General features: G+C 44.8%; 1 protein-coding gene across 1 annotated transcript in view; it reads left to right on the forward strand.

Moving 5' to 3' along the window:
- MATN1 (matrilin 1) overlaps positions 1 to 20,231 on the forward strand; it is a 39,399-nt gene extending 19,168 nt beyond the window's left edge. Inside the window, exons 3-8 of the mRNA XM_054011884.1 lie at positions 3,658 to 3,880; positions 7,781 to 7,906; positions 9,740 to 10,147; positions 15,265 to 15,417; positions 16,265 to 16,343; positions 18,889 to 20,231. Coding sequence (XP_053867859.1) covers positions 3,658 to 3,880; positions 7,781 to 7,906; positions 9,740 to 10,147; positions 15,265 to 15,417; positions 16,265 to 16,343; positions 18,889 to 18,940 — 1,041 coding nt within the window. The 3' untranslated portion in view covers positions 18,941 to 20,231. The remainder of the gene's footprint in view (positions 1 to 3,657; positions 3,881 to 7,780; positions 7,907 to 9,739; positions 10,148 to 15,264; positions 15,418 to 16,264; positions 16,344 to 18,888) is intronic.
- The last annotated feature ends 2,485 nt before the right edge of the window (positions 20,232 to 22,716 follow it).

Below are 22,716 nucleotides of genomic sequence, written 5' to 3' on the forward strand. Positions count from 1 at the left end.
CTGGAACGCCACCGCTCCACCGATGCTGTTTTGTAGCATGCTGGCCCATAAGAGCTAGCATGGGTATGTCTACATGAGCTGGGGCCCCGTAGCTCCAGATGTAGAGATAGCCACAGACTGTTCCACCTTGCCAGAGAAACGCTGGGGTGGGGGGAAGGAGAAAGAGACACACTGATTGGCCCATAGTCACAGAGCAGGTCAGTGGCAAAACTGGGACAAGAACACAGGCGTCCTGATGCCCAGCCTGAGTTCTAGCCACCGCGCCATGCTGCATTCCCAGCATGCCACACGGTCCTAAAACGTGACCTGCCCTAAGCACAGGCTCAAGTGGCAAAGCTCAGGAACCAGGGCTGGCTCCAGGCACCAGCAAAGGAAGCAGGTGCCTGGGGCGGCCAATGGAAGGGGGCGGCACGTCCGTCCATTGTTGGGGTGGCACGTCCGGGTCTGCGGCAGCCATTCGGCCGCGGGTCCTTCTCTTCCTCTTCGCTGTCGGCAACTCAAATCGCTCTGCTTCAGGCTTCGGTGGTAATTCGGCGGAGGGGAGAGTCCTTCACTCCCTCTCTTCCTCTTCGGCGGCAGTTCAATCAGGTTTTTCTTCGCTGCTTGGGGCGGCAAAAAAGCTGGAGCCGGCCTTGTCAGGAACTGATATGAATTTGGGGTCCACAGCTGCTCGGCGCTTGAGCCCTAATTTCCATTGGATCCAGGCTTCTGGTTGGATATCAGACATCCCCAGGGATCAGGTCTGTGGTTTTGGTTCAGGCTCATCTCCGATCTGTGCAGGTTGTCAGTGGGCTTAAGGAAGTGGAATTACTGATTAGCCTGGGAGCTTCACTTCACTTATCTGCCTCAGACAAAGAAAATGCAAGGAATGCATCCAACCGCTAGTGATAGATCCTGTTAGAGAGACACTTAAGTACTGACAGAACCCTGTTCATTGTGTGGTGTCCCTCGCTAAAGCTAGTTGATAATGACTCATGTTGATAAGCTGTAATCGGTAGCACCCATCTCAGAGCCCCAGCGCATGAAAGCAAGTTTATGCTGCCATTTGCTGAGTGGCATTTTTCACGCAGAGTTGCTGAATCAATGGCTCTCTCTTCTGGCAAAAAGAATGGATTGCATGGGTGATTTCTGCAGAAACAGGAGGGAGGGGAGCCCTGCTTGACTTTGGCTGATATTTCTATTAAAGCTGCAAGTCAATAAAGGAAGGAAGAAAGTTACATGGCAATGGAACGTTATTTCTCTCCTGGTAGAGACTCATCTTGCAGCGTGCAGTGATGATTTTCACAGATTAATCTTTTTCACACCCACATTTCCAGAGTCTGGCCAGAAGCAGAAGCGTTGAACCACGAGAGACTGTGCTTGCAATATTTCTGCCACCATTGGAAACAGCAAACGCCAGAGATCTTGTGCTCTTGTTAGGTTTCAAATAGAGCTGTCCAGAAGACCACAATACCATTTAGCAGCAATGTGGTGTAGCTACTTGGGTGTAGCCGTTTCAATGCCGCGTTGTAAGTGTAGACCTGCCCTTAGAAGGATCTGGGATGATAAACTCTGCTCTGAATAAGGCAGAGCAGGGACTTGAAGGTCTCCCACATCCTTGCTTAATGCTATAACCACCAAGTTGTTGAGCGTGAGACATTCTGTCTCTGATGAAAAAAGGAATATCTATGTCATTGCAAAGAGAAGTGATGAAATAACGTGCTTTTAGCAAAATTTCATTTCAACCAAAAATGTTCCAATCGGCTGTAACATCCTACTGTATCTGCGGCTAAAATTCTATTGATTAGGTTCTAGTGGTGGCCGATGGAATGCTGTTCTGTCACCATGGCCCCTTGCTGAGACTGTACTCTTATCTGATCAGATTTTGGTGTTTTCTTTGTTTTGTGCCTACTCGTTTGCCTTGCTGTTCTTAACTTTGAGGCAGACTTGTGAAAGGAGCAGGAAATCATCGCTGTCCATAAACTGCAGGTTGCTAACACTAATGTCTGGTCAACATGTTATGTTGACCTATTTGTGCACGTGTCTACATTCAAAGTTGTCTCCAGCTGATTTAAGAGCCCTGTTATGGAGACGCAGTAAAACCACCTCCCCAAATGGCGTTGAGATGTTACAGCTCCCAAAAGGTTAAGGTCGTTCCACTAAGCACATGAATTTATGGGCACTTATCAGAATAGAAGGCCCATGTCTTTTGAGGTTTGCTCATCTTTGATATAAACCAAGGGCCAACTCCTGGCATGAGATGATATTGCCCCCCACAGCAATGGAGGGCAGCCTTAAAGCTAAAGCTACTCCTAACTAGGCCCCTGGTGAGTCCTCCATCCAAATTCTCTCTGATTAGCCCTGAGTGAATAATAGATTGTTTGGTCTAATGGCTGAAGCGAAGATATGAATAAACATTGGCTTGTTTTGAACTGAAACTGAAAACATTTAATTCTATTTTTCTCGCCAAAATGAAAAACTGAAAACATTTAGTTTAAGTCAAAAGGAAATGACATGTCATTTCAAAATGACATGTCACCTCAAACATGTTTGACATTTTTCATTAAGAAAATGTCATTTGGATTCCACATTTTATTTCAGAATGTCTCTTTTTTCATTTTTTTAAAACGAACCATTTCAACATTTCTTGTTTTCATTTGTTTTGTCGGAAACTATTTGCTGGATTTTACCCAAATTCACGAATAGTTTTGATACCCCGAAAAATGGCATTTTTTGGTGAATTTACTCTTTGCCAAAAACATTCCTCTGCTCTACTTGTGATTTCTATTGTGTAAATGTGAAGGTGAATAATACATAAGATTAACCTTAAGGACCTGTGTGTTGATGGGTCACTGAGAATTCTACTACTGCGGTTAAATTAGCTATTTTTTGCATTTTTCTACTCACGTTTCTTTATCTTCTCTATTACCAAGGACATTTGCCTATGAAACAGATTTGATTTGGCTTAGCAGTTCACTTGGCCCCATTGAAGCCAATGCTAATTTTGCCATTGACTTAAATGGGCCAGTATCTTACCCCTGCTGTTTATAGCGGGGACCTAAGAGTCAAAAATGTTGACTCTGTCACTAACCTTAAGCAAGCCATTTCTGCTCTCTATGCCTCAGTTTTCCCATCTGTAAAATGGAGATAAAGCTTAATCACTTAATGTTTGCCAAGTGCTTCAATATCCTCAGATGGAATTAAAGGCACTGTTATTGGGCGAACTCCCTCCTCCAGCCATTACTTAGTCAGAACTCCCATTGACTTCAGCAGGAGTTTTGGGTAAGCAACGACTGCTGCGTTTGATCCAGTGTTAATGCTGTGTGTTAAGAAGGCTGCCCCTACTCTGTTTTCCTTAAATCTGGTATCATCCAGCCATCCCCTATTTAAGATGTTTAAGACAATGTCAATTTAACCCCTGCAGCCCAGAAATGAACAAACCATGGGGGCAGACAAGATAAGACTATGCTGACGTTCTGGTGTTGTGGGGAAGGGAAATCATGGTTCCATTTTGTACAGCGCTTTAACTCCATGGATATGAAGAAGTTAGTTATTGAGCCAGATTCCTTCCTGAGCAAACACTATGCTCACATCCATGTTGTAGAAAAACTACCATGATGGATTGCAGGGGGACAGTCGATCACCTCTTCTTTCTGTTTCCCTCCCTCTTCTCCTCAGGTGGCGATCATTGTGACAGACGGACGCCCCCAGGATGGCGTGAAGGATGTATCAGCGAGGGCAAGATCCCTTGGCATTGAGCTGTTTGCCATTGGGGTGGGCCGAGTGGACAAGAACATTCTTCGGCAAATGGCGACCGAGCCGCTGGACGAGCACGTGGACTATGTAGAGAGCTACAGTGTCATTGAGAAGCTGGCCACGAAATTTCAAGAGGCCTTCTGTGGTAAGTCCTAAAGGAGTAGCAAGAGGATCTGAGGTGGGGGGCAGACCTTCCTTGGTGAACAGACAGGAACAAAGGAACATAGCAATTACCAGACTGAATCTGAACAGGAATCTGTGTAGCTCAGTATTGTGTCCAATAGTGGCCATTATCAACTGTTTCAGAGGAAGGTGGAGGACATTCTTGAGGGGATAATGGAATAATCGCCCCATAAGGGAAATCTCCTCCTAACCCCCAGCTCTGAGGTTTAGGAATCAGGAAGCTTCATATCCCTTCCAATTTTAAATAGTATCTAATATAATGGCGGGTGTTCTATTTCCTCTGTAATCATTTTTAAAATATCCTTCGGAGGTCTTGGTTTCAATGGTGCCTATTGGCAGTTAGCTCCACAGGTTCGTTATGTGTTCTCTCAATACAAGTATTCTGAGCTCTCTCGCTCTTAGCTGGCTGAAAAAAATGAGAAGGGAAACATTGACCTTTCCCTCTTTTCTTTCCCCCCAAATTAGAAAAATTCCAAATTTGAAAACCTCTGCCGGTCAGGCAGTAGAACCAATCCAAAAAAAAAGGGAGGGGGGGCAGAAATGTCACAATGTTGTGAAAATGTAGCCCCCTGCCCATTTTTTTTTTTAAATTTCAACTGTTGGGGAATTTTCAAAAATCTCTAATCTTAGGGTGAAATCTTCAGTTGCTTCAGAAACTTCCATTGACTTGAGTGGGGCCAGGATTTCACTCTCAAGGTTTTATCTGGGTGTCCATTCCCTTAGGGCAGGTCTACACTACCCGCTGGATCGGTGGGTAATTATCGATCTATCAGGTATCGATTTATCGTGTCTAGTCTAGACGCAATAAATCAATCCCCGAGCACTCTCCCGTAGACTCCGGTACTGCACCGCTGCGAGAGGTGCAAGTCAGGGGTGGCTCTAGCTTTTTTGCCGCCCCAGCATGGCAGGCAGGCTGCCTTCGGCGGCTTGCCTGCGGGAGGTCCCCAGTCCCGCAGATTCGACGGCATGCCTGCGGGAGGTCCGCCGGTCCTGCGGCTTTGGTATACCCGCCCTCCAATTGCCGCTGAATCCACGGGACCAGCGGACCGCCTGAAGGCATGCCGCCGAATCCGCGGGACCGGGGACCTCCCATGGGCATGCTGCCAAAGGCAGCCTGCCTGCCGCTTCGCAGGGACCGGCAGGCTGCCCCCTGCGGCTTGCCGCCCCAGGCACGCGCTTGATGCGCTGGTGCCTGGAGCCGCCGCTGGTGCAAGCGGAGTCGACGGGGGAGCGGCAGCAGTCGACTCAGTGCCGTGAAGATGCCACGGTAAGTCGACCTAAATACGTTGACTTCAGATACGCTATTCTCGTAGCTGAAGTTGCGTATCTTAGGTCAACCCCCTCCCCAGTGTAGACCAAGGCTTAGTATCTGAACACCTGGTTTTCAATACTGTATGCACAACTGCATCTGATTAAAAGACCCCTGGCTCACGTTAGATTCAACATTGACACCATCCCACACAAACTGGGCACCAGGCTGCTCTTAGTTACCCTACACATTTTCAGCAGAAAGATTGAATCGTGACCTGTTACACGTCAGTCTCAGAGCATCTCACAGTTCTGTCTCTACCCGTGTGTGTCTCCTTCAGCTCTTTATTGTGTCACACCTTTCCCAAACTGTTGCCACACATCTGTGCTTGGCAGGAAGGGTGTGTGAAACCCTGGGGCCTGTTCAGTTGACACGGGAAATGAGTATTTTTGCAGCTCCCTTCTACAGTCTTGCAGGTTTTGTTTGAAGTAGCAATGCCCTCCCATGGGGTTCGGTGTTGTGTTTGGTGATCACTCCAGACCAAATCCTTGAAGGCTCCTAACTTCCAGTGAAATCAATGGGATTTTGGAGCCTAAATACCTTTCAGGGTCTGGGCCTCAGTGCTTGCCAGAGATCTCCTTTATTTTGTGTCTAGACGCAACACCTCTGCATGACAACAAGAGCTTCACAACACCTTCCCCAGACTCTTGGCCTGGGAAGCTCAGCCCTTAATGGCACAGTCCCCAACTACCACAAGTGTTACTTGTAGGTGTGAATTGGCGTTTGCAGGAGATTCATACTCTGATAATACGTATTACAGTAGCTCCAAGAGGCACCATCCAAACACAAGAAGACAGTCCCTGGCCCAAAGAGCTTACAATCTAACTACACAAACAAAGTCTAGGAACAGACATGGGAACCAACTTACCCGAAGTCAAATGCCTCTGACTTGTTATGGAGACTGTGGCTGCCTCAGTTTCCCCAGCTATAAAATGGAGCTAATGTGCAGCTAAGCCAGCAGAAGCTAGTACATAGAACAGGGGCTGGGAGGCAAAAGACCTGAGTTCTGTTCCCAGGACCTTGGGAGAATCACTTCACCTCGCTGTGCTTTATTTTTCCCAACACAGAGATGATGATACTTATCTCCCTTCGTGAAGGCCTTAGACATCCACAAGGGGATTCTCCCTGGTGCACCAGGACAGCTCAAGGCCTAGGCAACTTAAGGCTTATTTTGAGCACTTAAGTGAACTTAAATGGTGCATAGTTCTTGTCTATATCCTCTGCCCAGGGTTGAATTTCCCCTTTTCTATATTGCAGATATGCTAACCCACTCATTATGGTAGGGTTGCTTAGAAATGCTAGGGGTTAACATTGCTTTGTTTAGAACAATCAGAAGGCTTGAGCATTCTTGTATTTGTCCTCCTCCTCCTCCTCCTCCTCCTCCTATCCCCGTCTCTCTCCCCACCCCATATATATGGACCAGATGAAAAGTCTCCCATTTGAATTTAATGGACTTTGAATCAGGCACTGTGGTTGTGGTAGAGCCAGGTAAATACTGGCATACACTATTTCCTGCAAATACTCACCTGATTTATAAATGAATTGGCTTCCACCAGATTTGTTTCACCTCTGTGTTTCCTTTCAACCAACATTGATGCCCTGGGGCCTGATTTTCAGAGCTGAGCACTGGATGTGCCCATTGATTTCAATTCCAGTTTTGTTTGCTCAGGCCCAGGTTGAGTTCTACGGGCACTTGTGTTCGCAGACAGCAAACGTAAAGCTGAATGTGCAAGTATTACTGTAAAATGAACTTTAAGTTTGCTTGCACACTAATCTAACCAGAGAGCAGCAATGATCCCATGTGATTTATCGGACTAATCACAACTAACCCATAGGGCCGGAAGAGTGAACGTTGGCTATTCACAGTTATTCGTGATCAATTCAAAGAATAACAAAAATTGCAAAATTCTCATTGAACAACATTGAATGGTGAAGTAAATTGTGATCTGCTGCTGTGGGTGTTGGAGAAAGAGTTGCCCAGTAGATAGGGTATTGCACTCGAACTGTGGAGACATGGACTCTATTCCTGGCTCTGTCGCCGAGTTGCATGACATAAGAACGGCCATACTGGAGCAGACCAAAGATCCATCTAGCCCAGTATCCTGTCTTCTGACAGTGGCCAATGCCAGGTGCCCCAGAGGGACCTTGAGCAAGTCACTGTCTCTATGTACCTCAGTTTCCCCATCTGAAAAATCAAGATAATAACTCTTACTTCCCTTGGTGCTTTAAGATCTGCAGCAGAAAAGAACGTTAAAACAGCCATACTGGGTCAGACCAATCATGCATCTAGCCCAGTATCCTGTCTTCCGACAGTGGCCAATGCCAGATCCTTCAGAAGGAATGAACAGAACAGGCAATCATCGAGTGATCCATCCTGCTACGAGCAATGTGTTATTAAATAAGGACTTAGAGTTCATAGAAGGGGAGAACATTAAAGCACTTGCTATGCAGGCAGATAGAGGAACACGAGTCTCGTGCTGTCTTTGGTCAAAGCGGCCTTGACACTTTTCCCTTCAGGGTCAATATATTTTTATTCTGTATCTTTCCTTACAGATCTGTCCGACCTCTGTGCCTCTGGAGACCATGACTGTCAGCAGATCTGTGTCAGCACACCCGGGTCATACACCTGTGCTTGCAAAGAGGGCTTCACATTGAACAGCGATGGGAAAACCTGCAGTGGTAAATCCCATTGTGCATCCCTGATATGAACGTGGCAGTGCGGTGATATGTCAGGGGGTTGTTGAGATATCCGAGGCACTGCCTCAGAAAAGCAAGAGGATGAAAGCAGGGTAAAAGAACGGTACCTTCACCCCAATCCCCTGGGTTGCTCACCACTGAGAATTTAACCAAGTAGCTCTCCTAGGAAGAGCTGGCATCAATAGGGGTCTCTCCATTGACTCCAACGTTCTTTGGATCAGGCTCTTGGACTGATTTACACTCTTAGCAGAGATATTCCCTGGAAGGCACCCAACACCCTCCATGCAGGAGCAGATTAATCATGGCCCCCATTGATCTGTGGGTCTGAGCTCCAGCACGCAGAGCCCCAAGGCCCAAATGAAGCCATAGACCCATGTGGGACCCCCTCCCTGGTAGAAGAGTGGGGCGCTGGGAGGGGCAGGAGGTGGATGTTTCCGTAGGGGCTCGGTTGCCATCTCTGAAGTTAGCCGGCAGCCGCGCTGTGCACTGAGCGTGGGGCATGATTCGAGGCAATAAAGAGGATTTACCATCAGTCACTGTGTCAGGGCCCAGTGACTTCATGGCTCTGAGATTTCCGGCAGAGCAAAACCTTTTGGTGTGTGCTCCATTCAATGCTCCCTTTTACTCCTCAGACGGTCACTGCCAGTTTGAACAAGAGACACACTGAGTCTGCGAAATAAGGAGTTTGTTAGTGGCAGAGCTGAAATCTGCCCTTGGAAACATTCACGCCATTCTGATTGGCTAATCTTTTCTGGACACCCCCCTGAGGGGACACAATGTGGCCCCAGGAATTATGCCTCCTCCGGACTCCTGTGCTCTAATCACTCCTTCACCAAGGATGCGATTTGGGAGGGTCCCATGACACCAATTCCCAGATGAGACCAATGCCCATCGTTAAAACTCCCCAGTGCACACAGATTAAATGCTCCTACCTCATCTCTTCCCCCATGCCCAATACATCCCCCTCATGGAAAGCCTGGGAGAACAAATAGACTTTGCAATGGGTCTTGAGGTTCAGCCAATTGCATTCTCTAGCCTACCGCAGAGGCTCAACCAAGTATTGGCTTCACTGTGCATGGAGATCCCAAGACGAAAGGCACTGTATACCTGCCAGTGAAAAGCTTTATTATTATTAGTGTTATTACTATTAATTATTAGAGTCAGATTGAATTTTTTGGTCAAACTTTTTGTTTTAGGGAAAAATGAATTTTGTCCAAAATGAACAAAAATTCTCTTTTTATCAATTTTTGTTGTTAAAAACGGAAAACAAAAAACCCAATTTTTTTCTGTACAAGTTTTTGGATTCCAGTAAAATAATTTGGATTTTGAGTTTTGAAAACTGATTTTTTTTTAACTAAAACCCAAAATTTTAACTGAAAACAGTTTTCAAAAACTGGGGGAAAATGGTTTTTGGTTTTTAAATAAAAATGTTCATGGGAAATTTTGAAATAATATTAAACAGTTGTGTGAAAAATAATTGTCCTTTTCCAAACAGCTATTATTAATTATTATTATATGATTACCAAGGAATGCTGCTACACGGCCAGACACCACATGGTCACCAAAAGCTTTGGCGGCGAGATAAAATCACTAGCAATGGCGTAAACTGAATATTTAGCCAGACCAACTTAAGGACCTAGGTCAAGATTTATGTCAGCGGTGCTATATCTGCTGGGAAGTGACATGCTTTTGAGATTTACTATGATGTTGATTTATTATTATTAATAAAGCCATACTGGTTTTTGTTTTCTCTCTCTCTCTGGTTAATTGGGAGCTGAATTTCTCCCTTTGCCCTGTTCTCTTGTTTCTCCCCAGCCTGCAGTGGTGGATCTGCCATTGACCTTGTGTTCCTGATTGATGGCTCCAAGAGCGTGCGGCCTGAGAACTTTGAGCTTGTGAAGAAGTTCATCAACCAGATTGTGGATTCATTGGATGTCTCCGATAAAAATGCTCGCGTGGGCCTGGTCCAGTACTCCAGCTCTGTCAGGCAGGAGTTCCCGCTGGAACGGTACAACAACAAGAAGGACATCAAGGCAGCAGTGAAAAGGATGTCCTACATGGAGAAAGGAACCATGACAGGCCTAGCACTGAGGCACCTCACTGAAAAGTCCTTTGATCCCTCCAGTGGAGCGAGACCTGGCGTCCCCAAGGTGGGCATTGTCTTCACGGATGGACGGTCACAAGATTACATCAGCGATGCTGCCAAGAAAGCCAAGGATTCAGGTAGGCCTCCAGAATTCAGTGGCGTTGGTTTTCTTTTGGGTCAAGTACTGGTTTATGTATGTTGCTGATTGGCAGTCCCAGAAACCGATGTCCTCCATTCACCATAGAACATGGGCATCCGTAGAGCAAAACTTTGGCCTATGTTGCCTTAACCCCTGCCCACGTGCTGCAGTGCTGACTTAGAAGGCCTCTGATGTGGACAAGGTGGATTTTCAAAGGGGCTTTGGCTTTCAGTGGGAGCTGGGCAGCTAATTCTCATAGTCCCTTTAGAAGGCCCATCCTCTGTCTCTATTCTGTGTCAGTCATGGGCCTCTTTCTGAAGCTACCAGCAAAGGAGCCAGTTAGCACCTGTATGATAGAGGTTATGTTCCTCTGAGCCTTTTTAAACGGTGAACTCTCCCCTCTCTGGCTATCAGTACTCAGTCCTAGTGCAAAGTTAAACTAAGCTCTGCAGGCTACACCCTTCCTCAGTGTAAGACCAGAGTAACTGTGATAACTTCAGGGGACGTACTGGGGGCCCATGTTGGTGTGACTGAGAGCAGGGTGTGGTTCGGTGCCTTTGTTGTGGAAGGAATTTGCTTCAGATTACTGACCCCCATTTCACGGGGAGGATGGAAGTTCTGTGGCTCAGTCTTTACTCCAGGGACACCACATCACTAGTCATGAGAGCAGTGCTGGGCTTTGACTTCTTCGTTTGGTTTCTTGCTGTCTCACATGACAGTTGCACTTCCTCACATGTTCAGTTCCCACGTTGGAGTCTGTTTTTGAAGTTTTTTTTTCTCCAACAAGAAACTGCAGAATTGGAATTAATTTGCAAACTGGACACCATTAAGTTAGGCTTAAGAATAAAGACTGGAAGTGGATGGGTCATTACACAAAGTAAAACCTGTTTCCCCATGCTTATTTTTCCCCCCTACTGTTACTCACACCTTCTTGTCAACTGTTGGAAATGGGCCATCCTGATTATCACTACAAAAGTTTTTTTTCCTCCTGCTGATAATTGCTCACCTTAATTGATCACTCTCATTACAGTTGGTATGGCAACACTCATTTTTTCATGTTCTCTGTGTATATATATATATATATATCTTCCTACTGTATTTTCCACTGCATGCATCCGATGAAGTGGGTTTTAGCCCACGAAAGCTTATGCTCAAATACATTTGTTCGTCTCTAAGTGCCACAGGTACTACAGATTAAGTAGCAGATTGTACTGCTTCCTGCATGCACAAAGGAGGAGTAAGACCTAGGGAAGGTCTTCCTACCCATGAAGTCCCCTCACAAGGCCCAGCTGTCCAATTACGAACCAATGGGTAAAAATCACACCTGCACAAGGAACAAGCACCACTTTAATTCCACTTCAGCCCTCAAAATAGGCCTTAAATGGCACTTAAGGGATGCATGGGCCTTATGTTGTTCCTTCACCAGTGCCGGCACAACCCATTTGGTGACCTAGGCAGTCGCCTAGGGTGCTACAATTTGGGGGGCGGTGACCGCAGTGGTATTTCGGCGGCGGGACCTTCCACCGCCTCTGTGGGGGGGGCGGCATTTTGGGGCGGGACCTTCCGCCGCCTAAGGCGTCAGAAAAGCTGGCAGTGCTCCTGCCCTTCACACATGGATGAACTTTGTCCAAGTATGCACCATGCCGGCACTCATTAGGGACCGTACACTAATAACCCATTAGGCACATGTAAGGGGGATGGGGACTGAGCGGGAGACACATTTCTGCTGCCAGCTTCCAGTGGGTTAATAAAACCAGAAAAGAAAAAGATACTTTAAAGACCTTGAAACATAAATATTTCACGAGCCGCCCCCTTTTGCTGAACAACTGCTGCCCAAGTTCCTTGTATCCTGTTTTTTACTGCATTAAATGAACATGGCCCTTGGGGATATGCTCATGAGTTGCTAAATGCTTCACCTCTTTTAATCTTTGGTCTTGACCGCTGGACCTGACTGAGGGCTGGTGCCCAATAATGAAGATCAAACATGAGGGCAAGAATAATTGACATTTGAGAAGCATGTTGCCAGGGCACGTGGGATGCCGTGTACAGCGTGTGTTTGGCTGGTATATATAAATCTTGATGTAACTCCCCAACACAATTTATCTTACATAATGGTAACAGGCCTTGAATTCTGTTTGATTGTGGCTGGTTGGTTTGTTTTTTCTATTACCAGCTGTTCAGTGGTCGTGTTCCTTACAGGGGAAAAAATAACAGCTGCTTGTAATTGCACTCTGAAAATGTTCCAGGAGCTGGAATTTAGAAGCCTCATTGAAAATTCAAATATTGTGCTTGTTTTGATCCACAGGAACTAAGGCAATGCTGTTGGGAAAAAGTTAGCGATGCTTGAATCTAAATAGGGTCAGAGTTCACACAAGCATCTTGTAGTTCAGGGGATAAATCTTGGCCCTGTTGAAGTCAATGGCAAAACTCCCATTACTTTCAATGGGGCCAGGATTTCACCCAAGATGTGGCTTCAAACAGTTTATATGAGACCCCGCAGACCACCCAAGTACCTGCACAACTGCTCTTCCCTCACAACAGGATCTCCTGTCCCTAGTGAGTGACAGGTCTTCCTGGGAAGGAGACCCAGCAGTTTGTTACTACTACAGCTGGTCAGGAAATGGTTTTTTCAGCCTGCAAAACATTTTGAAATTTCAAAAACAATGTCCCATCCAAAACTGGGACAAAAAAGTTTTAAAAAGTTGAACTTTTTTGTGAACAAAAAAAAAAAAATCAATTTGGGTCAATCAAAACATTTTGTTTCTATTTCAGCCTTTTTTTATACTTGGCAATTTCTTTTTACATTATTAGTTTAAATTTCAAAACCAAAAGTCATTTTGAACTGGAAAACATGAATTTTTAATTTTGAAAAAAGTTTAAATGAAACATTTCAACAATTTCAAACCTTTTTTTTCTTCAATTTTGTTTGTGAGTTGAAAAATTGATTGAAATCAACCTTTTCCGAGGAAAAAGTTTCACTTTTTATGAATTGTCATTTTCTGACAAAAATATTTCATCTAAAAATTCCTGACCAGCTCCTGTTACTCCCCTATTCCAGCATTTGGTCTGCTTTTCAGTGGGTGACTTTGTCTTCCGGATATAAGTACTGAGAACACGGTGAGTTGCTTTGGGCCCCATTTTGAAAACTTCCCCTATCTTCCTCTTGGGTACCTATTAAACCACAGGTTCTCAGCCGGGGGGGGGTCATGACCTCTGTGGGGGCAATGAACAGGATTGAAAGGAATTATGACATCCTCCCTTCTAGAAAAGGTTGAACAAAGGCTGAGACAACTTTCCTGTGATGCTATGCTTGAGGTGCCCAGAATCATAAGCCACTGTGTCACCCCTCTGCCTCAGCAAGAGAGAGCTGGATTTTTATTTTTTTATTTTTTTTTTGCTGGAATTTAAACTGTGTGTCAGCTCCCTCATGCAACAGTCTGTCTGCCTTACCAGCAAACTCCTTGAGACTTTGCCAGTCTAAACTTTGCCCTACAGATAATATTCCATGAACCCCAGTTCCCAAGTTCCCCCAGAGATGTCTCTCTCTAGTGTCCAGTCCCTCTCACTGGACACTCACAGAAATTATTAAGTCTGCTGTTTCCAGGGAGACAGTGCACCCACCAGTCTGTTAGTTTTGCTGAGGTCCCACATTTTAGTTTAATATACAGCACTGAGATAGCTTTGAAATAAAACAGGGATACGTGTATTAATAAAGAACACAGATTTGTGATGCTAAGCAAGAATAAAAGAGCGAAAACGGGGTTACAAACAAAACAAAAATCACACACTTGTTAGTGCCTCAAACGTAATTTGAACCAGTTATGTCTTTGCCTAAAACAGTTTCTTACTTACATCAAGCTACTAGCATCTCCAACACGCCGGGAAAGGGGAGCCAACTTTCACAGAATCAAAAGGTGCTGGCCCTTTTGTCCCCTCAGTGATGGAGAACTAAGGGGTTCGCTCCCCTTCTTTTTATAATCCAGTAAACCTTTGAAATGCATTCTTCTCCCCCGCTGTTTGTCTCTTCCTCTTGATTTCCCAACCCCCCTGTTGATTCGTATGTAAATGTAACTTCCATTGTCTCTGGCATCACCTTGCTCAATTTACACTGGAGACCCAGACAAACGGTCAAAACAACCTTCCGTTGTCTAGAATAAACGTTTAGCAAGTCTGCTCCCCAAACATATTTTAGTAACATATTTCCAGCATGCACATGTACCTCTTTATACACTAGCCATACACACATCATGCAATAATATTAATGACCAGAGGGTCACCAGCTTTCATAAAAGACCTTAATGCTCTTTTATAGTGCAATAAATATTGAATAAAGTCAGTTGATTCAATTGCTTATTCTTTGGCATTCAGACCCCCCGTCCTCCCCCTCGGGTGTCTGGACTCTGATTGTCACAGTTGCCTTGACAAACATTTCAGAGTCATTTTGGGGTGATAACAGTTTAAAAGGGTTCTTGATTTTTTTCCTTATCTTTTCACCCAACCCATATATATATATAATCTCGCTTTAGAACCTTTGCCAGTGGATATTAAATACACCCGCCTTGGGAGATGAAAGGCAAATGTACTTACCCACCTACCTCTGCCCTATGAACAGCCTAGAGGTGGATCCAAATAAAATTCAGCTCTAGCTTCAGCCTTTCCCAGAGTTCAGCAGTTTGATCCGCAGTTTCGGCATGGCCCCACTGTAGCGAGAAGCTTGGATACAAATCCCGAGCTGCGTTTTCCCAGATTTGCAGGGATTTTGGTTTGACTTTGTCCCTGTAATACATAAACATATAAATTCTCCCTTGGGGTTCTGCGATGGCTCAATACGTGCGCTTGTAGTTTAGGTGGCCTATTCTCAGGATGCACGCGCTGTATTAAATGGCCATAATCGCATCCATTCCACAAGACCCTACAGCTGAGGGATTTGAAAGCACAATGACTCCATGTGCAAATGATGTGGGTGTTCTCGAGTGTCCATCTTTGAGCGTTTGGTCCATGGCTCCGTACGCAGCACATCACGTAAATGCAAAGAAGGATTTACAAGCTGGCTGGGTTCTTTTGCTGTTCCAATGAGATGGTCGCAGTAGGACTGACACTCCTCATTGCTTGCAGGCTTTGAGATGTTCGCTGTGGGAGTGGGCAATGCCGTTGAAGATGAATTAAGGGAAATTGCCTCAGAGCCAGTGGCAGCACACTACTTTTATACTGCTGATTTCAGTACCATCAACAAGATTGCGAAGGAACTGCCGACGAAAATCTGTGTCGGTGAGTGGGGCAGAGGGCAGGTGGAAAACACTTGACTCCTGAAGCAAGGGGCAAAAGTACACCTCGAGGTTTCCACTCACAGGTGTTGGGTTGTTGTTATTTTTTGTTTCTGTGTAGGTGTGTGGTTTTGTTGGATTCTCTCTCTCTCTTTTTTTTTGGTCGAAATTCTTTGATTGAAAAAATGTCAGTCTGCCCAAATTATAGCATTTTGCACTTCTGCCGTTGTGTTTTTCAGCCAAAGGTCTCAGCACGCTTCTAAAACAGTAATTCATTAAAACATCAAGCCTTCCTGAACTGCACCACCCCATCACTGGCCAGTTAAACTGGCCCTCTCACCCCTTTTGCAACCAGAGTGGCACAAAAAGACTGGACGACAGCCAAGTATCTGACTTAGGTCTGTTAATTGGCTGAGAGAAGCAGGGCGCCACATTCAACTTGACGACATTTCTGTTTGTCTGTCTGTAACAAACACTGCAGTTGATCAATTCCAAAATTACAGGGAATGGCGTAGGCATGAATAAACAGAACCCTGCTGAAAATCAGAAAAGCCATATCTGTGTAATCAGTTTTAGGTAAATCATTGATGAAATACAAAAATTTGGATAACACACAGAGCTTGGCCTACATAAGCAATGAAGTGTGTGACCCTCTAGTTAGTTTAAAGTTAAACACAGCAATAACCATTCAGAGAATCTGGCTGAATGATGTATTGATTTCCTCCAGACCTCTGGCTGGAGAAAAGGCTTTCACTTTATTTCACTTGTCACCATGGTTTAGGTTTTGATATATTCCATTCTTGCTCTGTCTGATGGCTGATTCATCATCACCTTTGTTCTCTTATCCACAGAGGAGGACCCATGTGAATGTAAAGCCATTGTGAAGTTCCAGAAAAAAGTAGAAGACCTCATAAAGTCATTGACACGAAAACATATCCTTTAGAAGCAGCTCATTTTCACAGTGTCAGGTTCCATTTTCTAGAGAGCAGATTAGCCAGACCTTCCAACCAGGGAGACAGATTAGTGCAGTGGTCAAGAAATTGGAGTAGGAGTCAGGAGACTAGGTTTCAGTGTTCAGATTCATGGCATGCACACAGAGAAGTTAGATAAAAACATTAAATACTCTTGCCGGAAGGCAGCAACATAACACTGTTTTAATACTTAGAATTCAGCACAAGAACGGCAAAACAGAGAGAGACAAAGCAGGCTGCTCCCTAAAAAGGGTGTGGCACAATTTAACCCACCTTGCTCTAGGCTTTCTGCAAACTGACTCTGATCTCATGCTTTCCTGCAGAGGCCCCTAGACTGGAAACTGCGCCAAGAAACCCTTTACAAATTAAAGAGACACAATTCCAACACTGTTTTAAAAACACCACATTCTGTACCTAGATTCTGTGCAGACATTAACAAAGAAAGCAGTCCCTGCCACAGAGAGCTCACCTTCTCTGAGACAGGCAGGACACGACAGGAGGACAAGACAGACAAATAGATTGACACTTGCCGAACCAATGCCAGCCAATAATGATGTGGAAGCACCATAGCAGAGATAGGTTTTAAGGAGGGATTTGAAAAAGGTTATGGTGGCACCTTTAGGGATACTGATGGGGAATTTTTCCCATTCATGAGAGGCATGTTTTGTTGATGCCTCACATCAGCCCGAGAACAGGAACAGGAGGCAGTGGAGTGGGAGTTAGCCTGGAAAGCTAGACAGTCAAAGGGAGTTTGAGGAGGGACTTGAAGCAGGACTAAGGAATCATAGAATCTCAGGGTTGGAAGGGACCTCAGGAGGTCATCTAGTCCCCCTGCTCAGAGCAGGACCAATTCCCAACTAAATCATCCCAGCCAGGGCTTTGTCAAGCCTGACCTTAAAAACCTCTAAGGACGGAGATTCCACCACCTCCCTAGGTAACCCATTCCAGTGCTTCACCACCCTCCTAGTGAAAAAGTTTTTCCTAATATCCAACCTAGACCTCCACTGCAACTTGAGACCATTGCTCCTTGTTCTGTCATCTGCTACCACTGAGAACAGTCTAGATCCATCCTCTTTGGAACCCCCTTTCAGGTAGTTGAAAGCAGCTATCAAATCCCCCCTCATTCTTCTCTTCTGCAGACTAAACAATCCCAGTTCCCTCAGCCTCTCCTGCCATGTCAGAGAAGAGAGGCTCTCTAAGAGTGGGTAAGTAAAGAAGCACACAAGAATGGGGGAAAGAGACAGAAGAAAGCAAGAGGCGGGGAGTGGGCAGAACAGAGAGCTCACAAGAGGCCCTGCTGCAAGGTGCATGCTAAATACAAGTCTACCTGCACTTCATCACAAGGAGACACTGCTTTAAGTAAGCAATTGATGCCTGTTCCTACTGAGTTAATGGCAGAATTCCAGTTCACTTCAGTGAGAACAGGAGCATTGCACTGCATCATAGGGAGACCTTCAACTTAGCAGACAAGGACAGAACAGGAGCCAGTGGCTAGATGTAGAAGTTGGAGACATTCCAGCTGGAAATAAGTGACAACTTTTTAACAGTAAGTGTAATTGATAAATCACTGGGAGAATTCACTGAGGGATAAGGTAGATTCTCGCCCACTTGGTGTCTGTCCACTGAGCCTGGATGTCTTTCTAAGTCAGATGTTATAGGTCAGCTCCAAGTTACCGGACCCCACTGTGTCACTTACAGAATAAATTCCCCCCTCTGTAGGTATCATTGGGTGAAATTCAAGGGCTGATGTCATGCAGGAGGTCAGACTATATCCGGGGTCGGCAACCTTTCAGAAGTGGGGTGCCGAGTCTTCATTTATTCACTGTAATTTAAGGTTTCATGTGCCAGTAATACATTTCAACGTTTTTAGAAGGTCTCTTTCTATAAGTCTATAATATATAACTAAACTATTGTTGTATGTAAAGTAAATAAGGTTTTTTAAATGTTTAAGAAGGTTCCTTTAAAATTAAATTAAAATGCAGAGCCCCCCGGACCGGTGGCCAGGACCTGGGCAGTGTGAGTGCCACTGAAAATCAGCTCACGTGCCACCTTTGGCACACGTGCCATAGGTTGCCTACCCCTGGACTATATCAGTGTTTCTCAATCACTGGCTCACAACCCCAAGCAGGGACACAAAAAGCAATCAGAGGGTTGCGAGGCATTGAAAATTTTATGAGAATCTAAAATAAAGAAAATCTCCCTTTGTGCTCCCCACAAAACCTTATCCTTCAAGGTCATCATCTCAAAAGACACACACAGATCATTGTAACATTTTTATTCTTGCTTTTTATAGTAAACGTAAAGCAGTTGTAAAAATGTTTGACTTCGAATGCCGGGTCAGCAACCTGAAAAGGTGGCAAAACCATGGACTAGATTACCAGAATTGGCCAAATCCTCAGCAGACATACATTGGGGTATCGCCATTGACTTTGAGTTGTGCTAGTTGAGGATCTGGCTTGTGAATCACTGAAATGCACTGCCATTTTTTCCCTTAACTCTTGCTCACTGGAAGCTGTGACAAAAAGGATCGCAGCCCTGGAAAACAAGATCATCTAAACACCCGGAGCACTATTATATTTCTCCTTCCTAACGTAACAGAATTGTACCAGAAGACCTTCATGCATACACAGGAGCAACTCAGCCGCAGCACTTCATCCAGCTTTCTACGTAAAAAAAAGAAAAATCTAGTCTAGCTGCATTCTTCTAAAAAGGAAACATTATAACGTTAGAGCAGACATCATATTAAAGGGCAAAGCACTGTGAATCACTGCGTGCCAAAATGTGTTAATGTCCCTTGCATCCTATAGTATACATATATAAAACCCCAGAAATATATTTTTTAATCTAAAGCTTAATATATATATATGTTGTTACTAAGTACTTGATTATGAGTTCTGTGAATCCTCGCTGTGTTCTTCTGCATCTTTTGTTTCTGTGCATACTGTAATTTTATTTAAGAATCAAGTTGTTTAAAAGCAACTCAGATCCTGAGTGTGAAAACCCGCCCTCACAGACAACCAATGTATTATTATAAGCACAAAGCATTCATCAGTAAGTAGGTGAAACTAAGCAGTGATTGCTGAGTGTGGCATTGAAGATGTGCTAGGATGGGACACTCCTGCAGCCAGGTACGACCCACAGCTATTGTACAGTAGACGAAAGTAAGCTCAGTTCTAGTCAACTAATACCCCTGCAGTGTTTTGGCTAGCCAGCACCTGTCCCATGTTTGGCCTTCCACGGTGAAGTCCTGAACTGCACAATGAACCCGCCCATACACGGCTTTATGTCACCCAAGGTAGTGCTACCAGCACCAATCCCATGGGATAAGCCGCTACCCGACTGCTTGGCTCTGTGGTTCCTTCCATCCGTGTTCACAAAAAATGTAGTTATGGTGTCCTGTCTGCCTGCAGGCCACCAGCTCCCTCTCCAGCCCCATGTCTGGAGGCATCTCTGCTTTTCTTATATTGAGCATCTCATCACAATGTGCCAGAGGTTTAGACCCATTTCCCTTCCCGGCTGGTGGTGACCCAGGCTATACAAACAACCAGCACAGTCCAGAGGTGTCTGACGTGGCGTGCCACACCCAGGCGCAGTCTCCGTGGCAGATGATGTTAAGCAGGGAGTATCCAGTCTCAGCGACGCATGCCACGTTACGCATCCCTCCAAATGTGAGCATGAGTGGTTGGGTTTGGGAATTATTTTTTTTCCTATCAGAATATTTATACTTGAGAGTATGTAAAAAGCTTTTCAGATAACACAAGCCTGTTCAGGAACGTCACCATAGAAGATGTTTTTGGATAGAGGAAAAAATTAAAAGTTTGCTCAAAAATTTAAAAGGCTGGCTGTTTTGTGTTACGGGTTGTAATTATTTGGTTATTTATACTATTATGTATTTGTTCAGTGCCAAAAAATGTGCAGTTCAATCATATAGACAGATTCTCCTCTCAGATTTATATCGACATCTTGGACTTTGGTGTCAATCCAGCACCAATGGGAGTCAGGGGAAAGGCTCCCAGGAAAGGCTCCAGTGTGGGAAAGTCTATAGAGTATGTCAGGTTCCTGTCCTGAGATGCTTGCAACCTAAAGGGCTAATTCTGCTCTCAGATATACAGGTGTAAATCTGATGTAACTCCACTGATTTCATACTTCAGCATCATACCCATGTAACCCAGCCCTAATAATCCTGTAACCCCCTTAATCACATGAGTAATCCCTATTCATTGCTTTCGGTGGGGCTACTTGCTTGGGTAGTATTCTATATAGTACCACAGACTGTCTTAAAGAGGAGTCATTTATTGTAGAAAACAGCTACAATTGTAGCCAATCAAACAGGCTTTCACAGTATTTGAGTCCCAGCTTTGTCTCTTTTGTTTACCATGGACCCCACCCAGCTTGGGTCTCCATACAGCAAAGAGTGACATCGAGTAGTTAAAAATTATACTGCAACTAAATATATCAGCACAGGTAGAGACTACTTAGGGAAGTAGGGGCATTCACTATGTTAGACGTCCAATCACCACCAACCTTCTTGATGAAAACCGAAACAAAGAAGCCATTAAGCACCTCTGGCCAGTTCTACATTTTCTGTTATTGTTTTTTCCCCTTTTATTAAGTAATGGGCCTACTCTGTTCTTGGTCTTCCTCTTGCTTTTAATATATTTGTAGAAAGTTTTCTTGTTACCCTTTATGTCTCCAGCTAGTTTCCACTTTTTGTAGGACTTTTTTTTTTATTTTTAGATCATTGAAGATCTCCTGGTTAAGCCAGGGTGGTCTCTTGCCATACGTCCTATCTTTCTTATGTCGTGGGATAGTTTGCTCTTGTGCCCTTAATAATGTCTCTTTGAAAAACTGCCAAGTGTCTTCAATTGTTTTTTCCCTTACACTTTCTTCCATGAGATCTTACCTACCTACCTGAGTTTGTTAAAGTCTGCCTTCTTGAAATCCATTGTCTTTATTGTGCTGTTCTTCTTCCTACCATTCCTTAGAATCATGGACTCTACCATTTCATGACCAGTTTCACCCAAGCTGTCTTCCACTTTCAAATTCTCAACCAGTTCCTCCCTATTTGTCAAAATCAAATCTAGAACAGCTTCTCCCCTAGTAGCTTTCTCCATCTTCTGAAATAAAAAATTGTCTCCAATACATTCCAAGAACTTGTTAGATAATCTGTGCCCTGCTATGTTATTTTCCCAGCAGATGTCTGAAAAGTTGAAGTCCGCCATCACCACCAAGTCCTGTGCTTTGAATGATTTTGTTAGCTGCTTACAAAAAGCCTCATCCACCTCTTCTTTCCAGTTAGGTGGTCTGTAGTAGACCCCTACCATGACATCACCCTTGTTTTTTACCCCTTTTATCCTTACCCAGAGACGTTCAACAAGTCTCTCTCCTATTTCCATCTCAACCTCAGTCTAAGTGTATACATTTTTAATATATAAAGCAATACCTCTTCCCTTTTTTCCCTGCCTGTCCTTCTTGAGTAAACTGTACCTTCTATTCCAATATTCCAGTAACGCGTGATGCCAACTATGCCATAGTTGTGTTTGTTTACTAGCATTTCGAGTTCTTCCTGCTGATTCCCCATACTTCTCACATTAATAAACAGATATCTAAGATACTGATTCGATTCCCGCCCCCCCCGTTCTGTCTTGTCTCTCTCTTGTCCCTGCTATAACAGCCCATGCTCCCCCCACATTCCGACCCTTCTCCCAGGTCTCCATGTTTTTGACTTACCTGTGGGCTTTGGTCACCTGCACCCTTCAAACTTAGTTTAAAGCCCTCCTCACGAGGTTAGCCAGTCTGTATTCAAATATGCTCTTCCCCTTCCTTGATAGGTGGACCCCATCTCTCCATAGCAGTCCTTCTTCCTGGAACAGCATCCTGTGGTCAAGCCAAAGCCCTCCTGGAGACACCATTTTCGCAGCCAGGCATTCACCTCCAGGATGTATCTGTCTCTGCCTGGACCCCTACCCTTGACTAGAAGAATCAAAGAGAACACCACCTGTGCTCCCAACTCCCTCATCCTTACTCCCAGATCCCTGGATCACTTCTGATCTGCTGAGGGTCATACCTCGCAGTATCATTAGTGCCACATGGATGAGTAGCATGGGGTAGTAGTCAGAGGGCCGGATGATCCTCAACAATCCCTTCATAATGTGTGGCAGATGGGCCCCTGGCAGGCACCATACCTCCCGTGATGCCATGTCAGGGTGACAGATGGGTGCCTCCATCCCCCTGTGGGGAAAAAGAACTAGGTAGCCTTCTTAATGACAACCAAAGTAACACCGAAGGCCCAAATTCAGGCCCTCTGACAGAAGCTGACTACACAGACGGCC

Source organism: Malaclemys terrapin, chromosome 22 (assembly GCF_027887155.1).
Source record: "Malaclemys terrapin pileata isolate rMalTer1 chromosome 22, rMalTer1.hap1, whole genome shotgun sequence".
Lineage (NCBI taxonomy): Eukaryota > Metazoa > Chordata > Testudines > Emydidae > Malaclemys > Malaclemys terrapin.